The following is a 23327-nucleotide window of genomic DNA, read 5'->3' on the forward strand; positions in this document are numbered from 1 at the left end:
TTTACTTTCCACTCCCCATGATTTGAATTTAAATGGACCGTGTTTACTCAAGGGGTCTTTCACTGACTGAAAAATATACCCACAGTTTGTACATTATCTCAGCTAAATTCAAATAACATATTTAAATTTAATTACTTGAAGCTTAGGGGTTTTCATGCTTTTCTTTATTCCCTCAATTGCACACAACAGTTATTTGTTCTTATCAATGGCTATGCGCTTTGTCAAGCATCAAAATTAAATGCTTGAAAGCACTAATGATGTTACTGTGATTAAGGGTTTTTTACCTTCCAGGGCAGATACTAAAAGCCTGCTCCATTATTAATTACTAAAAAGAAAATATTTCTGAGAATCTAACACTGAAGAAAAGTCCTCTTAGAAATCAAAGCAAGAAAATAAAAGGTCTTTCATTCAAAAATCTTCTCTTGATTAGGACCCAACATATTTAAGGGAACCTGGTATATTTCAGGTTTTCTCTTTGACTATTTGCCTTATAACACTGTGGGCGTTTACATGAGATTTTGTAAATTATATTAGTAAATAATCTCACAGCAGCAAAACGATACACAGAACAAAGAATCAAATACAGTTTTAATAATTTCTAAAGGCCCATACTCTGGGCCAGATTCTGATAATTTTATTCATGTAAGAGGCATCTCAGCTGACTAGCTGTCACACTGACTTCAAATGGAGGTAAGAGAGAAATGTCCAACCCTCTTTAGTTACATAAACCTAAAACATATTTACCAGAATAAATTAAAAAGAAGGCAGCTCTCTTTCACAGAATCACAGAATTGTTAGGGTTGAAGGGACCTCTGGCGATCATCCAGTCCAATCCCCTGCCAAGGCAGGGTCACCTGGGCAGGTTACATGGAAATTAATCCAAATGTGTTTGGAGTGTCTCCAGAAGGGGAGACTGCATGACCCCCCTGGGCGATTGTTCCAGTGCTGCTCTTCCTCACGCTGAGGAACTGCTTATGTTTCAGTTCATGGCCTTTGCTCCTTGTCCCATCACTGGGCACCACTGAAAGGAGCCTGGCACCATCCTCTCAGCACCCCTTGGAGATGTTTGTACGCATTCACGAGATCTCCTCAGTCTCCTCCAGACTAACCAGGCCCAGATCCCGCAATCTCTCCTTGCAAGAGAGATGCTCCAGACCTCTCCTCATCTTTGTGGCATCCACTCGACTCTCTCCAGTCACTCCTTTTCATTTTTGTACTGGGGATCCCAGAACTGGACACAGCACTCCAGATGTGGCCTCACCAGGACCAGAAAATATTTTAGCATGACCACAGTTCCAAACACATGCAGAGCATATGTACAAGGCATGTATGTCCATCAGGATAAGCACAGGAAAGGCTCCTGCACATGTGTGAGGCGATGTCCCTCCCAGATTAGATGTCTGTGCACATCTGAAGAGCCAAGCTGGAGTCTGGCATTCCCATTCCTCACTGTCAGCATGACAGCTACGCCTTCTCCCGGAGACCTGCCAGAGTCTGTGGGCTGCCTCTGCACTTTAAAAACTAACCACATGCATATTTGGGGCTTTTTTCATTATTCCCTCTGTAAAAGTGGAGCAAACATTCGTACTAGCGATGATTGGACCAGGTTAGGACTTGGACAAGGATCTAGAGGCCCGATTGCTCAACCAAGCCATTGGAAGCTTCCCAAGACATTCCCGAGTTCTCTGTCTTCCCACCGTCTGCCTCTCCTTCCCCCAGGAATGACGGCTGGCGAGGAACACCTCCAGGCTGGAGAGAAAGACACGCCAGGATTCAGGGCAGCATTTCCACGCTTTCAGCCTTTAAAGCAAAGACTTGAAATCCCCACCCGTGGAGTAAAGCGCCCGAGGTCATCCACCCACACAGAAAATCCCGCAGTGTGACAGCTGAGCTTGGCCTCCTTCTCCCAGTCCCTTTAAGCAGCCCTAACGCTGCTGAGCTGAACTTCCCCTCCTTCTTGCTAGAAACTGCACCAGCTTGGCCACAGGATATTCTCACAGGACACCTTCATCCCAAAATAACAGGCACAAGGGATCTTCCCTTGCTCTCCAGGCTCTGCAGCCCAGTCACAGACCTCCGAGAAAAACAAATGACAGGCTCTCAAACCTAAGGACCAGCTCACATCAGTTGTTTGTAATGACATGCTCATAAAGAAAGGGGCTAGAAAATGAGATTTTTAAAGACTGTTAACACAGTATTATTATGTTTTAAACATTTCCTCTGTTTTAAAGTTTTCATTTCTTGCCTCTCCCAAAAGAACCTTTGCTGCAAATCTTGCCAAACCACAAAAGCTGGCTCTGACTTGCATCAAATCAAAAGCTTGAAGGAAAACCCAGGCTCTCAGCAGCAACAAATAGTAGTAGTTGAGGATTATTAGAGTGCTGTACTTTTACCACCTAAGTCCAGCTTCATTTCTTGGCGACTAGCAGTGGCTGCTGAGGATCCACAAAGAGCCTGTGTATTTTCTGGGCTGCACATCCAGTTCTGTGTCACTTTTAGCACAGACTACTTCAACATACCAGAACTGCTCTAATTTAGATCAAAACTATTACAGGAATTGAGATGTGACCAGAGTTCCCTGTGGTTTACATCAGAAGTGAGGGGAGGATAAGAAGATTTTGCAAGCCCAAGGAGATGGCTTGTTCTGGAGATCAGAGGACCAGCTCTTGACAGCAATACATTATTTTCAGGTACTGGCTCCTCCAATTTTGAAGGCCAAATAATGATGTCAGCTTATGCAATGCAGGTCTGGAATTACTCCAAAGATCTGAATCTGCAACCTACAATCTCAAAGATTGCCTTAAACCAAAAGATTATAGAATCTAAATAGCATTTAGCAAGAGATTTGTATTACAACTCAAGCATGGGGTCTGTTTCATCTGAAAACTGCTTGTTTTCTTTCTGCTAGCTTGCTAAGAAATCCTGTTGGCATGTTCTGACAAGGATAACTTAATAGTTGCCAACAGAAACATGGCAGAATAATGTGTATTTCCTGTATGTATGAATGCCAGTTTAAAACAAACAGGAAAACAAGCCTTTCAATTGGAAGGCAATTTATAAAAATCTATCTGAACATCACAACCACTTAAAAACCCCAGCACCGAAACATTTCTATATGCTAGAATGATTAACCTGGAAGGGTGAACATACTTTGAGCTGTGAGTTGCTCTAGAAACTCTAGAGCTATAAGTAATTTGTTAAGATGGGGAATTAGTCAGCAGCTGTCTGACCCAAGCAGGTTTGGAGCCCCTGGTCACAAAGCAAGTCACGATGCAGTTACTCTTCCCTCTACTTGAGCTTGGACTCTGACCCAGTATAAACAGCAATAAATTCTGTAGCCTAAAGAAGCCAACACTGATGCTCCACTGCATTATATTGGCTTGAGAGAAGGAGAAAAAATGGACCAGGCAGTCCAGACAAAAAGAGACTGCTGTGGGCCAGAGCTAGGACCCCAGGACCAGAATTTGGGTGGGACACTTGTGGGAAGGACGTGCTGTAATCATCCTCTTACTGCTCAGATGCTGGTCCAAGCAAGCACAGACCACCAGAAATGATGGTGTGACACAATGTACAGCACCCCTGAGGACAGTGGCTCTGGGGGAGCAGAAAGGAGGGAGTAGAGACCCTAACCCCTAGTTACTAAAGCAGATAATAATGCTGGAAATTGAGCATTCCCCAACAGTTCAAAATAAGTAGTCTGGAACAAAATGCTCCCCTTAGCATCTTCCCCTCAGGGCAGCTCAGCCTCACCCACATGCCCTGCTGTTCCTTGCAGGAAGCCAGAAGTAGCCACCAGAGTTAATTCCTGCCCAGAAATAGCCCGTCTTTCACCCTTGCACTGCTGCACAGGAGAAGGATCTGCTGAGCTGCCTTTTCTAAACAAACTCCACTCCTCCCCAGCCCCTTCCACCAGGAAATCAAAGCTACCCTTAAAGAAACACCAAAATGAGACCCTTATCCCATTCCCTAAGCCCCTCAAGTCACACAGACATTCATCTACTCCTCCTTCATTTTGCCATCCTCCTGCCCACAGTTAAGACAGGTTTGCATACATGCCATGAGTCAACACACAGGAGGGGAAGAGCTGTTCCTAAACTGTACAGAACCAATGAAATAACTTACTGCATCTGTGCCCTGCAAATCACTTGTTGTGCACAGCTTTTAAACCTCTTACAACAGTGTTTCAATAATCCATAAAACATAAAAAACACTGACCCTGGTGTTGTAATAGCCCAAAGGGACAACCCTTTGTCTCACAGGGCATAGGACATGTCTGTATATCTATTAAGAGAAAGCCTCATTTCTGCTCCCTGATCCTTTCTCATACTTACCATCAAGTCACCTGAGCATGTGGCTGCCCCGCAGTTATGCCAAAAAGCTCAATCCATTATGGGGCAAATGTGCCATTTGGCACCCAAGGCAACACATCTCCTAATGTTGCTCTCCCTGGTTCTCACACAGTTACTTTTTGTTTACTTGAGACATGGATGTCTAGATGATGCATATACACGTGCTAAATAATGTCCTTTGTCACTTACCTTCAGCATTAAGAATATTAGATTTTGTAAAAAGTGCTGCTTAAAAGCCTTTCTAAAATCCAGACAAAGAGAAGCCTCTGCCCTGTTTGCCACTTAGATACCTTGGAAATACTGAAGTATCTTGTAAACAAAATAAATAAATAAATAAATGGCATGACTCATTCTGCTAAAGCAGCATTCACTATTTTAATAAATAGATTTGGCCACATTGCCTCATCCTGGCTTCTGAAGTGCTTCAGTAATAGCAGAAACTTAGACTTTGCCATTTGGGTTTCTCAGATCAATCATCTCAAGTCAGAAATGGCAAGATTCTTGGGGGAAGAAAAACTAATAAAATTATAGACATTTTACTTGCACTGTGATCCACAGCTACAACAGCCACTGCAGGCTGGGTTTAAGCCATGCCCTCCTGAGCCTGCAGCACCCAACCGAATCCATACCCAGGACTCACTCAACAATAAAAATCACAATTCTCATCTTAACACTTGAGAGCATAAATTGTTTCAAAGCCACCAAAGGTAAGGAACTTCAGCCATATTTAGTTTCAGCTCCATCACACAGAAGAGGCTGGTGCTGAAAGTTTGCATTTATGTATTTACATTACAGCTGAATAAGCCATACATTTTAATTATAGTTGATATTCAGAGCATTCAGTTGGAACTCCAGTGAAGTACCTTCTGCACAAAGGTCAGATGGATTTGACATGATAGCATCTCTGTCTCTGTGCTGTTGAGATGCTTGGGACTGAATCAAGGTTTGGGTTTTCTGGGCTCAGGTTAGTAGCACTTTGTGAAGGACACTGCTCTGACAGCACTTGAAGATCCTCTTTCTTGCAGGATGCTGCAAAACACTCCGCCATCGTCCCCCACCAAAGTGTCTCTTCTCCAGGGAACAAAGATACTCTGTGCTTTTGGAAAGTACCACAGAGAATCAGACCACAGCACACTTAACTCACACTTGGAGCTCTCCCACCAGGTCCTGTCACTGGTACTGAATTAAACCCCCTTTCCTTCACTCACAACGGGCAGATTTGTTCAGGAAATTAAAAATCATTAATAGACCCAATGAGAGAGAAAAAACTCTGCACACAGCATTGCTACAAAAAGCAAAATTACCTCTGTTTGCCATTCATTAAAAAAAAAAAAAAAAGTGATGAGGTACAAACTGGGGAAGAGTCCTAAGCTTCCTGAAACACATAAACCTTAAAATTAAAATCTTAGTTCATGATGTCAGTAGTCAATTACATCATAGGTGGCACATAATTAAACTTATAAAGGGGTTTCATTATTTTGGTTTTATGCTGGATACTGAAAACCAGAGCATTATTTGTTTTAAAATTGTGTCAATTGGAAAAATCCCAAGTGGAATCAGCAATTAAATATTAAAGGTGATTGCCTCAGTGTAAAACACTCCAAAGAATAATTGGCTTCCTGTGCAATGCAAGTGCCATTACGAAGTCTGAAAAATTTCAATCCTAAAAATAAATAAATAACGATTTAAAAAAAAAAAAATAACCTTGTGAGGTTATGAGGATGTTGACCTGTACAAAGACCAGCCAGATTTATGTCCTGGAAGAGTACTGAGCAGAAGTCTGGGGAAATGAAAGCCCACGAAAACAGTCAAACAGACTGGTCTGTATTCCGAGTTTGAACCTTGGCTTCCAGTCCCATGTCCAGCAGATAGGATGCCACTGCCTGAGCTCTTGCACAGGCACCACTGGGTGTGCACCCCTGTGTGCAGTGCCACAGAGAGCCCACGAACCCCCACAGCTCCCCCAGCCCCGAGCGCCCCGCGCCCTGCAAACACACGGGATTTAACACTCGGGCACTTACAAATTCCAGTCACTTTCTGCCTTATTGATGTGCATGCACAACATCCTGATAAACTATTGGGGAGGCTGTGGCTACTCCATCTGCATTCCCTTTTATGCTGGAAAGATAAATTGGGGCTGATTCAGAGGACAGATTTAAAGAATGCAGTCTGTTACCGAGACAAGCACAATCTTCCCAGGGAGCCCTTGTAGCGGGTTGTCTCCAGATCATGCCTTGATTTGTTTGCTAAAATAAATGGGACAGCACACAAAACTCAATTCATATACGAGACACCTCTTCCAGCCCACTATACTTTCCTATTTTGCTCAGTCAAAACTGCCTGGTTCTATGATCTCTCGATAAGACCACTTAACAGCAACATAGAAAATTAAAAATAATAAAAAGATAATTAAACATTTCAGTGCTTTCCTTTTAGCCTTTGGTAATCTGTGGAATTGGAAGACATTTATATCCAAAGCATATTACAGTTTAAGGGTTTTTCTGACTGTAATAATCCATGGATACTTTCAATGGATTTTAATACAGACAAAACCAAAGATATTTTATGGAGCAGTAGAAGAATTTAATAAAAAAAAATCAGAATCAGTCAATTGTCTTTTTAAGACTAGATGATAGAATTCGATAGCAGGGATAAAAGTCCTAATAAACTCTGCAGGAACAGTTCAGAAGGCTGAGACAAAAGCTATCATTTCATTTAAATTAACAGTAGGATTTTTCCATAAGGGATGGTTTGAAATACAAATGACCACAGGAATAAAATACAAATGCTTGAGCTTCCCACACCTCTTTTGACTGCATTTGAAAAAGTAAATACAAAACCACCGTCAACTTTTATCAGCAGTTTCCAAACCACAATTTTCAGAGACCCTGAATCCATTCTCAGAGCGCACTTGAAGTTCTGGGGCTCTGGTTCTTGAATTTAGTAATGAAGACAGATTACCTTAATCTAAGGAGATGCCATGAAATCCTTCAAGGGGATGCAGAGAGAGGCTATGCATTTGCCCACTTTGTTTGGGAGGGGAAGCCCACTGGAGCCCTGCCATGGAAATAAAGCGCTCCCTGCACACCAGTTCACACGTGGGGCTAAATCTGAAGTGACATTTCTCAATGAAAGAGGCAGTATTCACTCGTGTGCTCAGCATTTTGATGTCCACCAGAAGCTGGCAAACATGATTATAGGGAGCCAGCAGGCATGCCACAGCTCTATTTAGCCCTCACGGTTTAGCGCAGTGCTATGCAACACATAAATAAAATATAACGGGCTGCCTTGGGAGGGCATCCTGGGAGTGGGATTTCATGCATATGGATGGACTTGACACACATTTCACAAGGACAGAATATCTGAACCAGAATGGGCTGCTTCACCCACCCTTTGGGGTCAGCTCAGCATCTTGCCCTCCAAACTATGAGCCAATGCAGAAACTTTTGGGCTTCAGGGACTAGTGAAGTTTATTTGTGCTACTCTGCATGGCATTTTAATTAGTAACTGTGTGGATTTAAAAACTGTGAATGGACACACAGGGGCAGTTGTGCAGCCTAGCTTTTGTGTTTCTACTCTCTCAAAAAAATCCTGTTTGAGGACATCAGCAGGGGGTTAATGGAAGCTTTGATAAAGTTCTCCAAAGCCTTTTATTGTTGCTGAACTACCGACTGGACTCTGCCGTCTCTCTGGCAGCTTTCCAATTTATTTAGTCAGCTGCAAAAACAACTAGAGAATTTAGAAGCCCATCTAAACATTTAGTAGCCACAAACATTCTTGGGCAAATTCTCCTTCCACATGAAAATATTTCTGTGGCAGTTGTTTAAGGGAAGTGCTCACACCGATCATCAAGCTCCATGAATGGGAAATGTCAGGGAAAGTGAGCACACAGTTAAATAGTCCAGGGCAAATAAAAGCTGCAGGGCAGCATCTCCATCTCTGTCAGTTTGGTAACTATTCATCTGTACCAACATCACTGAGACCAGACTTTTATGCCTCCTTGAAATAAATTTATACAACTTAAATATGATCAACACTACCCAATGCTGAAATTAAGCATCTCTTTCCTAGGAGGATGTGGAACTAAATTCCATTTTCCATAGAAAACCACGAGATCTTTTAAAAAAATGTGACCAAACTTTTATTTAAATGCTGCAATTACATCTTGGCTCTATCTGACATGCAGCTTGTCTAAGCTGTTCACTGAACCCTGAAGCTGGTTATTTACTAAGGATCTTTAGAAAGCACTTTTTTTTTTTTCCTTCCAACCAAGACTTGTATCCCCCACCTTGAATACAAATTCATGGAAATGGGTGGTGCAGACAGCTTTGCCAGAAAGCAGGCAGTTGTTATTTTAATTATTATTTCTTTGTGGAATGCTGCAGTTACCTTAAAATAATAATTTAATCCTTCTCAACAATAGTTTTCCCAGTTTTGTTTTTAAGACAGGAGCACGTATGCCTATAACTACACATTTATTACAGACCATCAGTTAAAGCCTTTGCGAGAACATGGAGTTGTTGAGAAGAAACTCCCACTTGCATCTGCCAGCTTGGAGAAGCTCCTTACTCAGACACTTAAACTTATACACGTAATTAAACGTGCAGCAGAAGAAACTGAAGCAGTCAACACATGACATCTTCAAGTCTCTGAAAAATCTCATGCTCAATGCTGAAATTTGCCCATTCAAAAATATTCCCCACTGTTCAGTTCCACACAATTCCCAAATTTCTAGCACTAGGATCACTTCTTTTTCTGGATCTCCCACTGCATTGAAGATCTGTGGTTTACCAAAATACACCATTTGGTTTGCTTCAGAATTTTTCGCAGTTACTCATTCAATGTAAATCTTCAGATGTCCAAAGCCAAAACACAAGACCCTTTGAAAGCCAAAGCAGGGGAAGAAAAGGCAGGTAAAGAAAAGGCTGTCCTGCACGTCCTGGCAGGTCACCTCACTGATCAGGGCAGATAAAACCCAACAACAGCAGGCAGCTTGTCCCAACCCTCCTGCTTGAACAATGTGCAGGGGGGATTGCTGCTCACGCCTAGCAGAAAAACATGAAGCTTAGAAACGCCACTGATTTAGATTTGAAATGAGAAAATTGCATCATTACCCTGGAATTCTGCAAGATGCTGTAAGAATTCACAGAGTGTCAATGCTCAAAGATCACCCCTTTTCCAAGTTCTTGCTTACTAGTTTCAGTTTTCTTTCCTAGTGAATTCAGGCTTGACACAGCCCCATTTGGGGAATAAGGAGACTGCTGATCTATCATCCTTAGTACAAACACCTTAAAGCAAAGTAAGAACACCCCTTAGCAGCTCCCTTTTCCCATTACCCTAACATTGTACAGAAAAAAGAATGCAGTCGGTAGAATCACACACACTTCCCATGCTCTGGACAGCTGGCACGCATCCAGATGTTTGCCAAGAGATTATTTTAAATCAGGCTGGTTGGGAACTGGGTGGCCAGGGTGCTGTGACTGTTTATACACACCCAGATACGTGCATGAGTTTCCTCACGGGTTTGTGTGCCTGAAAAAGGACTGCTGGAACAGGCTATTTGTATCCTTTGGCTGTGGGGAACAAGTAACTGGAAAGGGTGGGACTGTGCTGGTAGCAAGCACATAGAATAAAAATAAAAAATTGAATTGACTCTTGGATGCCTGTGAAGGCTACAGGCAGACCAGCTGTGCCCAGCATCTGGAGTACCACTCACTCTGCTTGGGCAGTGACACAAACTCACTCACCCTCCTGCACCTGTCCCAGGTGAGCCATCGAGCTGGACGTCACCTCAACACCCTCAAAGGTCCAGAGACTCCTGGGGAACAGCTTGGCCCAGCACCTTAATGGTTCCCTCCACAAAAGCCCACAGCACAGCCCCATCCCCACATCCCCCCGGGAACCCGGCAGAGCCCAGCCACCGTGGAGGGGAGCTGGCCTGTGTGAGCATCCCCACAGCCTCTCCAGGCACTAGGGAAGGGGTGCCACAGAAAATGACTTATTTTGCCAGCTTACACTATTTCATAGGGTCTGTGAAACTTTGACACCAGTGCATGATGAATTCTGCCTTCACATTCACAGAGCTCCTTTGCTGGCTATTTGGAGATGAAGTCTTCCTTGGGGTTATACAGCCCTTCAAAAATTATGTTTCAACACAACAATAAACAGCTCTTCACCAGGACTGCATTAAAAAAGGAACATTTTTTCAAGAGCTGAGCATAAAACTAGCAGTCTGAATGACTACAGACCTTGCGATTTTTAAAATCAAAATTAACTTCCTTCAGCACCTCCCTATCGATAAGATTCTTAATATGCACATAAATATCACCATACACAAAATCAAAAAATGTTATGTTCACTCTCAGCAAACAGAAATTATTTGCTATCACTTGCATTGAAACCAGGATTATCCTCAGAGAACACAAGGGAGCTTAGAGAATCAGATGGATTGATCAACCTTCAGAGTAACAGTTAATTTTATTTACCAGTAGTAGTTTAAGGGTGTTCATGCTGACACCTAAAGAAAGCTCTGTGACTGAAATATACTTAACAATGTCTTTTGATGTTTCACTACAGAGCAATTCTTTATAGGCAAGTTCTAAATATCCAGGAAAATAGTGCATTAAAAAGAAAATACTAAAATCCTTAGCTTTCCTGGCCTTGGCATGCATTGCTTTTGATCTGCCTGAGCAACTATTATTTTTTTGACATGAGGGGTGCACACTGACCAAGGGCAATGTATGTCCATGAACTTCTACTGACTATAAATGTAGCTCAGCACAGGCTAAACCACACTGGCATAATGTAAGACCTTATATGCATTTTCTGTGCTGTTCTCTACAACACGTGAGGAATGCTAATCAGCATTTGAAAGGAAATGTGGGCTTTCAAAGAAGACCCACCAAAATGCAAAATGGGAATATCTATTCCCCTACCAAAAAGTCCAGTAGAACTTACAAGTCATATCTCCCAATTCTTTTCCCCCTACCCTTGCCTTGCCCTTTCTGACTTAAAATACCATCATCCCCAATGGATTTGGATCTTTCAGATTTGGGTTTTTTTTCCCTTTTAGTAAAGGAATTAAGAACATAAACAACAAACAAACCTAAAGGCTAAATAAAACTGAGTAACAGCTGACATTTCCCTTCCCTGCACTGAAAGTCAGTATTTTGGGTTCACCACAACTGCAGCCTGTCCCAGAAGAATACTCAATTCCCATGGAACTTCTTGGGAGTGCTGAAATCCTGGTGGCACCGTGACCCATTTCAGCTCCTGCCTGGAAAGGACACGGAAGCACTGCAGGGCTCTGAGCTCCAGTGCAGGAGCAGGGGAGCACTCGGGAGAGGGGCAAGGACTGCAGCACTGCCAGCTCCCTGCTCTGCCAGGGATGGGACAGCCCTGGGACAGGGAACACGCAGCTGCACAGGCCAGGAGAGGGGCACTGCACACACAGAGGGGCTGGGCAGAGCAGTCACAGCAGCAGCAGCAGGAATAACCAGGACAGAGAGCCTGAGGTATTCTCCAGAAAGATAATTTCTTGATTCTGAGCACAGGCAGCTTGAAAAATCCAGGCTGAAGCAACAGGAGAAGTAGTAAGTTTATTTATATATGCTGTATTTTCATCCTAATTGGCACATCCTTCATCCATCTAGCTCTGCCAATCCACTTAAGGAAACACAGAGCCCAAGGTAACCTAACAAGGTAGCAAATCACCAGGCAGTTTGTTTATTCAGAAATATCAACTGCTTTAACTCCAACAAGCAAAAGAGTGAGCAGGACACCCATCCCTCATAAAATGTAAACAAAACAAAGGGAGCCAAGCAAGTAGGAAAATAAGTTTGGATTTTAAATCTCCTTTAAGCCTGTGTAGGCTCTGCCCCCTACACCACTCCCCTGCCTTATGAATGCCTTCAGCATCCATGCAAAAACCTTGTCCCTGTGGCAGTGCCCCTCGGACAGGCACACGGGGGACTGAGCAGGGAGCCTGCCTCTCAGGCTGGAGACAAACAGCTCAGCTGTTGCACCCTTAATAAAAACATAAACTGTTCAGCGCATCTTCAAAAGAAAACCACACAAGCATCCTGCATGCTGTGAACAAAATCTCTTTATTGAGAGCTTTACTTTTAATTTTGAACAGCTTTGTAGCATTAACCTTAGCAAAAAAAAAAAAAAGAAAAACAACCAAGAAGCCCAGAGATTTCTGAGCTACTCAGTCAACAGTCTGATAGAGTTCCTTATTGAAATAAGCTTCTCCTAGCAGCATCACATGAGAATTGCTGGCCTGCACCTCTTCCACAAATCATTTCACAGTTTTTTAAAGATGGACAAAGTGCTGATTTCATTTCACTGAAAAGTGAAAGCCCAAAAGCCACCACTGTCAGTGGTGAGACCTGCAATATCAGCACTTGCAGTACTCATTGTGCCAAGGACATTGGCTCCAAATTTCAGCAGTTCAGTGTTCCATCCTTGAGTTCTCTAATTTTAATCTCATATGGGAAAAGAATAATGGCTCCCAACTCAAAAAAAAAAATCCTAAACATGCAGAACAATGAGCTGAATTAATTCAAAATTCTTAAAATGTCACAATGTATTTCACTAGAAGATAGAATTTTTTACTTGCTTCAAAGCCTGAAATTTAGCTATTTTTGGGGAAAAAAAAGCAAGCTATAAAAACCAATACCTTTTCCAAAGAAGCAGAAAAAATACTTTTTCAAACGATTTTTGATCCTACTTTGAATGGCAAATCTTATTCTCATTTAAACACTTTTCTATAGTACTGGAAACTGAAAAGAGTTTCTAAACGAAGAGTGGAACGTAAACTGCCTCATTTCATTATCTCAGGAGTAAAACGACAAAAGCAAACAAAAACCCACCTGTGCTTTTCAACTGCACCTTTCATGTCCCTGCAATGCATTCCATCAACTTTGTGCTGAATACACCACAAGTGATTTCTCCTTGTTTTCTGCCTGTCTCCAAATGCACACCTTCCACAGGGGCTGGCACCACGGCAGGCAAACACACAGACACCCGGAGTCCTGATCCTCACATCAAAAACTGCTTGGAAAATTTCTGTCTATTTTCTTCAGATTACACAGGTGCATATTTGGAAGGTCAAGTTGTTATGAGGAAGAATTCCTTTGTCTCTTGAATACTTATAATTTTTACTGAATTTACCTCAGAGGTGCACCTCTTGCAAAGAGTTCTAGCAAATTCTCCAGAAGCCAACCCAAAAGCACTGCTCATATGTAAAGAACTAAAAAAACCTCCCCATATTGACAACATTTTTTTTCCCTATCAAGTGTTGGGAAGCACAAGCATAGAGAATACAACAATGAAGTAATTTACAAATATTTGGTGTTGGTGGCTTCATTTTTATTAGTAAAACAAGAAAGAAGTGCTATTAAGGGAGGAGATTTGCTCTAATCTGAATTTAGAATTGCCTTAAAGAAACCAAGGCAGCTTTACATTAGTGTAAGAAAGGTGCAAGATGAAAACCAAGCCTGTGGCAGTGCACCATGATGACATGATTTCTTTATAATGAAATATAGTGAAAGAAAATTAGTGGCACAAGGATTTTAATGCACCCCAGACACACATTTACAATGATTAAACAGATGAGTACTTGTAAAACCCAAGGGTCTAACGTTACAAACCTTTACTCAAGCAAGCAGTTTCACCAAAATCAATGGGACAATTTGCATATGTAAGGCTATTTATCTCAGCTGGGATCTGTAGGTTTAGGCCACACATTTCTATTTAGATCGTCTATGCAGCAGAAACCACAAAGTAGTATGAAGAACAGGAGAACACTGCACCTTGGAGTTAATTTTCATTTATACCGGTATAATTTTCTCCATCCCTCTGACGCATTTGATAAACTGGGCATGTTTTGAAATGGGAAATGTTGGCAAAAATACAAATTTCCTCATGGGAAGAATACTACTCATGGATAATAAACAAAATCAATTCTTATTTGCATATTCAATCAGATTTTGGTTTGCATATAAAAGCATAAGATGGTAGAATTTTCACACGGTAGATGGATCCTGCTCGCTTATTCATGCATATATGCATCCACTAATCCTTACACATGCCAAAATCAGTCAGAAATACTCTCTTTGCTAGGCATTCAGAGCACAAAAACACTGTCCCTGCTGCTGTTCTCAACCTTCTCTTTTCCTATAGCGTATGACAGCACTCTCCCACGGCTTTCTCCCAAGACTCCCTAATAGCCCCTGCTCTCTATTAGTCTTCCTTTCACTAGGCAAAGTGGTGGTTTGAATTTTTGAATCATAATTTAAAAGGGATGCTGTCAACTGTATATGAAGAACAAAAAACTCTGGACCAGATTTTCAAAGGCACTTCAGCATGGACTTGACAATTTCGCTTGTAACTGTCACTGCAAAATTGAATGTATCTCTCAGTGGTAATACTGACATGTCCTGGACTACAGCTAAAATTTTCAGATTTAGATTATGCCTACCTGTTTTTCACACACACTTACTAGGAAACAGAATTCAAAATATTTATATGGTCTGGTCCTATCAAAATATGCAATATTAATATTGTCTCATACACCGTAAGCCTGGTAATAAATGATACCCTGTAAGCTACGCTCCGAGGTGCTGAAAGCCTGCAACATCTGTGGGACCTGAAGGCAATCAGCACTCTGAGCCATCAGATAACAGGTTTGACGGTCTTGTAGCCAGTCTGACAGTCTGGATATCTCATTTGCATTTAGAAGAGTGTCATATTCAAATGTATATAATTTTGTGCATTAAATTAAAAATTCAACTGGAACCCTGTGCGTTAAACCCGAGCTGGCTTTTCTTTTTCATTTCTGAAAAAAGAAATCTTTTCATGGAATTAAAGGAAAAGATCAAACAAATTAGCATCAAAACGAAATGGCAATCTGCTGCTGCAGCCTTTGCCCTTACTAGGTCAAGCATGGGGTACCAAAAAAGCAGAGCTACCCAGGGTATCTGAAATAATCTCGTATACACAGAAATAGAATTTCACTCTCCCAGATGAATGAAACGCAGAAATCGGTCAGCATGAAGTTGAAAGCTCATATAGGATTTCCACAGCAATGCCAGCTCTGATCAATCGAAACATTGTCAGCAGCAGGTTAAGGAGGTATTTATTTAACAAGGGGACAGAATCTAATTGACTTTCCAGGAGAGGAGAGCGAGCAGGCAGGCGAGCAGGCGCCCACTCGTTCCGCTCATTGAATCTTACGCAGCACTTTTTCAAGGGGGCCAGGAGCACAGCTCTGTGCTCCCCAGGCACGTATTTTGCCCTCTGCAGACACCAAGGACATCCTTGTGTCCCTGTACAGGGTGTCCCCGGCATGAAGCAGAGCTGCTGGTGGCCAGGGGGGATCAAGGCAGCTGTGCTGTTGTGCAGAATGCCTCCCAGTGTCCTGCCTGTGCGTGTGCTGCAGCACAGCCTGCTCCAGACACGGCACCCAAACCCTCCTGCTCTCCCTGCCTCTGAAGCATTTCAACTATCCATATAAATCACCAGAAAATAAGGGTTTGACCCAGTTACACATCTTAGGGCTGCTCGCATTCATTTGCTAATGCTAAACGTAATGGAAATCACAGCTTTCCTACAAAACAGGCAGCAGAGATGGGAAGGGAACTGCTGTTTATGTTCCTACCTGCTTGGTTAGTTGTCACAGTGACTGACACCGCCTGGTCCTGGCTGGGGTTTTGCTTGGACACTCCATTCACCGCCCAGACTTCAAAGGTGTAGTTGGTGTGTGCCAGGAGGTCGGTGATGGAGACTTTGGTGGATTTCAGGCCGTTCTGCTGGGGGCTGAAGTGCACCCCACTGCCACAGGAGCGGCAGCGGCTGGGCTCGCCGGCCCCGCACCTCTTGCACACCACGTTGTAGGAGATGTCCTCCCGGCCACCTTTGTTCTGGGGAGGGCTCCACTCCAGGTTCACCGAGGTCTCGTTGACATTGGAAATCAGGTGCTGGGGAGCAGATGGAGGGCCTAAAAAGACAAAGTCCACGTGTTTTTAGTTAAGGGAAAGAAAGCATAGTTTACATAGTGACATTGGAGTTAAGGGTCCCAGACGCTGTGCAACTCCCATTTAAGGACAGCAGAGACCAAGCGGAATTTTACTTCCCTATGTTCAAAATGAAGGCAAAATAATTAACTGGTAAGTCACCTCTGATCTCTTTATCTGACAAACTAACAGTATTTTCCAGCTCTACTGAGCCTGAAAGTTCAGTATTACAATTAAACGGGAGTGGGACTTTTTCCTTTTCACTTGTTATGAAAAATGTTAAATTTATATATCTTATACTCATTTTTTTTTCCATTATCTCCTAAGCAAAGCATCAAATACACAAACTTCTGCTTCACTTGAGATTTTCAAAGTCCCCCATTACCAACAGGCAGACTCTCATTGAAATTATTATAGAAATATCTCATGGTATCCTTTTCTGAAAAATGTAAGTGCAATATTTTCCAGACAAGTTGATGTCAAATCACATTCAGTGAACACTGAAGCCCATCAAGCAGGGACTTGAACATGACACTTCAGCATGCAGGATGGAGATTTGAATAGGAAGCCAGACATAGAACTAAGGCTTTGAAGGATGGAAAATAAAGTTTACAACAGAGGAGTGCTGGAGAAAGTAAAAGAACTGAAGAGGAAAATATGGCAAGCATCTGAAGGAAGGGCTGATAAAAAAAAACCTGGTCAGAAACAAGAGCTTGGCAATAAGATTGGATTTGAGACACAAGGTCAGCTTTTCCACCACAGGGATGGGAGACTTCATAACCACTCTTCCAGAGAGCTCCCAGCTGGTTCCAACACAGGGACCATGGGATTAGAGCACAGAGCCAGGCAGGCTGGGCAGGACCTCCCTGGGCAGGCTGGGCAGAGCCCCTCCTGCACCTCCCCAGAGGTGCCGTGGCCAGCCTTGCCCTGCGCCGACCAACGCACGGGCACAAATCCTATTTATGTGCTTAAATCCCCACAGGCCCCAAACCCACAGGCACACTGAAATTGCAGAAGAGCTAATCCTGCAACTCTTAATCTGATTTCAATACTGTTGAGACACACTTTTTGTACCCTTAAATTTAAGGCAGATGATTCAGAGTGAAGCCATGAAAGAGATGGGTATTTTATTCATCCCAAAAAGCCTCCCTGACCATCACCAGGCAGCCTGCTTGGGGCAGAGCACACAGCTACTCTGACACACACAATGCTTTGGCATAGGGCTGTAGATAAGCACTGCATCAAACAGAAGTGCAACAGAATGAGAATGAAGATTGCAAAATGTATCACCCAAACTGGAACACAGTAAAAACAGCTGTCCTTACTGCTAGTCAGAGCGCTACATACAAATATTATTAGCAGAAAAATACTGGAAATAATTTTGTAAAGTCACAAATTCAAGGCACAGGAAAGCTCATGAAAGCTTCTTAGATTTCATCAAAATACATTTGATGGCTGCAATTCAAAAGAAGTTCAACTAGATCTCCTTGTAGAAAAGGAAGGAAAGGAGAAAGTTCTGTCAAATTTGTCAAACATTATGAAACTACGAAACTGGCCAAAAAGAATCAGCCAGCACCAACAGTTCCATTAAGCGTATAAATAAGTAAGTCATAATCTCTCATATGCCAAAGGTACAAAAACAGTCATCATGGTAAGACAGGAACCAAATACATTGAAAATGTGAAATTCTACTGAAATTACGAAGTGACTCATCAAGTGTAACAGCAGAAAGGTTAAGCTGTTAAGGGATGACTATGGGGAAGATTAATTGTGGCTCCCTCCTCAATTTATCAGGTTCATCTCAAAGGAAGCCTGAGGCCTGAGCAGGCTACATAGGACAAGGTTTTGAGGGCTACATCACCTCTTTGGGTCTGTGCTTGAAGCCACCAGGATGTAACACATGCTCAACAGGAGACAGGACTCTTATTTTTAGAGAGGCAGGGTAGGAAAAGTCTTAAATGACACAGAGGTCAAATGGGTCTTCAGTACCTAAATGAAAGGTCTCTGTTGCAGGAGTAGCTAAGCAAGGATGGTTTGTCTGTGTTTACTTCAAAAATACAAAATTAATATATTTCTTTTGAAAGGAGGGAAGTCCTCCCTTCATGCCAAACTTTTGAAACAGTCTCTGAGTTAATCGGTGTTGACAGGTAAAATTACTGCAAGAAGAGAGAGCTGGGCCAGCCCCTGAGCCAGGGAGCCCTCCTGCACGCTGCACCACCAGGCTGCCATTCATGGCTTTTATTTATGCACTGGCAGCATTTTGGACTCCTAAGGACAAATCCCTTTTACTCAAAGATCAGTTACTGAACACAGTAAGAGACGGCTCCTGATCCAAAAACCAGACGAGAAAGAAAAAGGAAAGAAACTGGTTTTAATCTCTATTCATCATGTGGAAATGGAGGCAGAGAGAGATGTGGTGAGACAAGGGCACACAAAACATGCTTTGCACATCTGGGCAGTGGTCAAAACTGTCCCAAGTCCCAGCCCAACGCCTCTGTCCCATAACCAACCATCCCTCCTTCCCCCAAAAGCTGGCTTTGCCAGATCACCTGGATACAAGAAAGTGGTCTCTGCTTAGCCTGCAAATACACAAGCTTCCTTTTCAAAAATAAACTCTGAGTGCAATGAGATGGAAGACACTCCTGAAATCGTCAGCTCAAGTGGCAGCACAGGAACTGCTGAGCAGGGACTGAAACAAACTCTCTCCACCCCGGACTTCCCCAGACTGCCTCGCACCTGGGCTCTCTTCAGGGCAGGCAGGTGCACAAGGTAACAACACCTGTCCCTCTGCACTGTCAAGGGAACGGGAAAACCAACACAAGCCTCCAGGGGGAAGAGCAGCCTCCACAGGCTGCAAGACCAGGTGCACACTGTACAGGGAAGGTCTGCCCTGGCCAGAGCAGCAGCCAGAGATTCTGGAAGCTGAGGCTGTGTGTCCTCCCAGAGACTGGTCAGGACCTGGCAGCAGCAAGCCCTGAACAGAAACTGCTCCTATGGGAAACATCAAGAGTCTGAAAGCGAGGAAAAGCAAAAGGTGTGTTCTTACAGAGTGTTCACACGTTGCAGCCACGCACAGCGAGGCCAGGAGAGCCGAGATGAGGCGGTGCCAGTGCAAACACCTCCTTCCCCAGGCAGCACCAGCTCTGCCAGGGCCAAGAATATCCCCATGTCACAGGGGTATTCCTGAAGCAAAGACCTCTATGGGGAGAGGGTTCATACTGCCACAGCTGCCATCTGAAAGATGTCCCTCTTAGCTCAGATACAGCAGCCAGTTTGGGGTTAAACTCAGACTTAGTCCGATGCCCATTAAGATATTTTCCAAGGCTCTAAGTCCAGTTTCACATGGGAAAATGTGCCAGAATGAATCAAGCTCCTCAGAAGCAAAAAGTCAGTAATTAGTATGTGGGACAGGGCATTGCAGTGTCTAAACAGAGATGCGACGAAGCGGAAAACCAGGGAAGCAGATGCTTGCAGGTCACAGAGATGACTGCACCACCTCCAGCCTGAAAAGGAAGATGCGGGGGAGTCTCCAAATGGTGGGCTGACATTACAGTGAGGGGAAAAGCAATTTCTTTTCTTCCTGGAGCGTAGTCATCAATGGAGCTGTTGGCACAGGGAGCGGGGAATAGCTTCAGATTGATGGGCCTGGTTTCAGATGTTGAAACACAGGGCGTATCCGCTCCTTCAATGGTGATCAGGATTTGCTTTGTTTCTGACAACAGAGCCGCTGCCCACAGATGAGACAAACCCTTTCAGGGCCAGGGCAGGCTGCAAGGGCCAGGATAGTACCTGGGTGAACCCAGCTAGCAGGATCCCACAGGGAACAGCATCCTGACAGCCCGACCATCACCCTCACACAAACCTGTGTCCTCTGGCAGAAAAATCTAGCTACAGGGCAGATGAGAGAGGAGGCAAGGACCTGTGCTTCTGAATCACCACCACCATCTGTAATTTTGTCACAAATCCCACAATCTACAACATTTTTCATCAATCTACTGCCAATGGAAGCTTGCTACTGCATGGGCTATTTGGCACTGTGGAGGAACAGAGCTAATACTGCCACACTGCCTGGAACAGTTTGAAAATGTGACAGCTCCTACAGGAAATCAAAATTAAATCTAAACATTTTAATTCTGAAAACGAATTAATTTTAAAATTCATTTTATGATGTTAGGAAGGCAGGTGTTGTTTTCCCTGCACAGGACAACAGAATCTGAGAGATGGATGTGCAGAGCCACTCAGTCTTCTCAAGTCAATGACTGCAAAGGGGACATGGTTTGATCATGGGACCTGAAAGCCGGATCCCTCTCCAGCCCCTTTAACCAGCACCCTGAACGGATGGGGGGCTCCTCTGTGGGAACACAGGGAACGGAAGTTTTCAATTTTATTCCTTCCTGGGGCTCCATAAATCTTGCTTCACAATAAACCCATCAAAATCAAGTGAGCCATGAAGCAAATGGGAAGGCCCTGGGTGGAGCAGTTCATTGTGTGTGTCAGGGCTGAGGGAAACACTGAAGAGTCTGTTTAGCAACAAATAATCTTCATCAAGCTAATCTTCTTACTATCTTCCTTAGCCTCCTATTAGATTTCCTTAAATATATTGGGCAATGCAGATTGTTTGGCTTTGTCTTGCTGCAATAGGCTATAGCCATAACAGCAATCTGTCTTTCATCCACAGATAGAGAGACCTGTCTGTCTTAAGAACAATGCATGCTATGTCAAACAAACATTCACAGAAATGAGTTTTTAAGGCATTAATGGCATAAACACTACTTGTATGAAAAGGCCTGATGTATTTTAGCATTCTTTCTACAACTTCAGGCAGTATTTTAACTTTTCCTTTATCAACACTTCTCTCCCTCCCTTCCTACACTTAAGTTTCTCTCCAGTCAGAAGCCTCCCACATGCACCTGTACAACTGACAAAGACCTGGTGATAACCATGACAAGGGCACAAACCAACACCTGACTGTCTCCTTCCTTTCTTCCAGACCACAGGAGATCCCTGTGTGCAGCTGTCTGTGGCTTACAGGTCTCTGTGGGCACACTTAAGGAGCTTTGATGATGCACACCAGGGATCAAGCCTGGTCCAAGTGCTGCAGTGACTCACAGGCAGCTTCTGCAGTGAAAACCCAGTAAGGAACTTGCTCTCCAGGACTGAAGTAGCATCTGTGGGGTGCAGATGGCAAGGGGACACTGCTGGGAAGTAAACCAGCCTGCACACTAACACTGGACATAACACCTCAGTAAGCTGTTTATTTGCAAGGAGTACAGTATTCTCTGTTTAAATCAGCTGCTCTAAAAACTAAGGGGCATCAGAGATAGTTGAGTCAAACATCAACAGGTTGTTTGACTGTTGTTTGGATGCCATCCAACTGTTATTCCAAAGCCCCTTTCTTCCTGTCCCCAAAGGATAGCAGCACAAATGTAGGAGGCTCAGCCTCACAAATCTGGCAAAGTCATTCTGCCAAGGAGAAAGAATGTCTACCCCAATGCAATGAATGATTTCAAAGAAAGATAGCACAAAGGGGATTAGCTACAACTGAGTGAATATTCCTGCTGCCCTGAGGGATAGCATGCCCAGCCCTTCATGCACAGCACAGGGAAAGCACCCCAGGACTGCAGCGTGCCCAAGGACAGGGTCTAAAAGCAGGACTGCAAGTGCAGCACCACTACAAAAAAACAAGTGGGGAGGAGAGAGCCCCTCCCCTGACTAATGCCACACACCACAAACCCATACAAAGCCATGAAGAGGACACGCTGTAGCTGGGCTCCTGAAGCTGGAGGGGCTCCAGGAAGACAGGGCTGGTTGGTTGTGCAGGAAGACTCCAACCAAGTCAGTCCTCTCTTCCTCCCTACAGCTGCAAACCAAACAGATCCACACAGCCAAAAAATATTCCTGAAAACTAACCCTGGGATCTGAAGGCAGACTTGTAAGTGCACTGTGCTGGGGAACTGTATTTAAATGGTTATGACAGAGATTTTAATATCCCTGGTTTTACGTCTTCCTTTTTTATTACTGATGTGCCCAGCAAGGTGTTTCTCTAAAAGTCTCTGTGGGTGTATGTGGTAAATTCAATTACAGTTTTCTACAAGGAGACCAGACAGACTTGTTTGACATCAAGAATACTGTCTTCACTAAACCAGTTAATTTAGTTCAGCAACAGTGTATGGTTATGAGGCGTGAATTAAAGCACAGAGAACGGAGATGAGAAAGAAATGATTCCCAGCAAAACAGCTCCCAAATGACCTTGCTGTCCCATAAAATGAGAAGAAATAAGAAAGACCTTGCACCTTGGTTCTCTGCTGCCCCAGATTGACAGGAATCCAGAATCCCACTTCTAGACAACTAGCAGCTCCAAATTTTGGGCAAAGAACTTTTGTTCACCAAAGGTAGACACGAGTAAAAAAATTCCTCTTTCCTTTTTTCAGAGGTCCCATGGCCACAAGACTGAAGATAAAGTTGAGGACTTTGGTTTGGCCAATTTTATCAGATACAAGTAACCTTTAATACTGTTTTTTTATGTTGAAAAACAAAATCATCACAAAACAAACCAAAAAGCACTTCAGCACAGGGTTCTGACATTTAATTCCTTTAAATTGAATTTAGCACTTCCAAGAAACCCACTCTGGTGGCACCCAAAATAAAGCTCTCTTAGCCACAAATAGCTGCCTGTCTGCACGTTTCTGTCACAGCCTGGCAGAGGGCTCCTTCAGAAGCTCCTTTTTTTATGCCAGCTTAGTCTTCAGCCACCAACAGTGGTAGTGAATTATTCTGGCAGCAACATTACCCATTAAGGACTGAACTGATACTATCAGTATTAGGATTGTAACCACATCTATTTACTACTAGCCTCTGCTATAGTTAAGATTTATTACCTTGAAAGATCTGGCTGTGGGAGGAGATCTATTAAAAATGCAAACTGAAAAGCACACTCTCCATGGAAGTGCTAATGGAGATA

General features: G+C 43.4%; 1 protein-coding gene across 1 annotated transcript in view; it reads right to left on the minus strand.

Annotated features, from left to right (window-relative positions):
- The window catches only part of EPHA4 (EPH receptor A4), a 104544-nt gene that overhangs the window by 32022 nt on the left and 49195 nt on the right, over positions 1-23327 (minus strand). Inside the window, exon 5 of the mRNA XM_021553675.3 lies at positions 16012-16350. Coding sequence (XP_021409350.2) covers positions 16012-16350 — 339 coding nt within the window. The remainder of the gene's footprint in view (positions 1-16011; positions 16351-23327) is intronic.

This window comes from Lonchura striata, chromosome 9 (assembly GCF_050655825.1).
Source record: "Lonchura striata isolate lonStrDom1 chromosome 9, ASM5065582v1, whole genome shotgun sequence".
Classification (NCBI taxonomy): domain Eukaryota; kingdom Metazoa; phylum Chordata; class Aves; order Passeriformes; family Estrildidae; genus Lonchura; species Lonchura striata.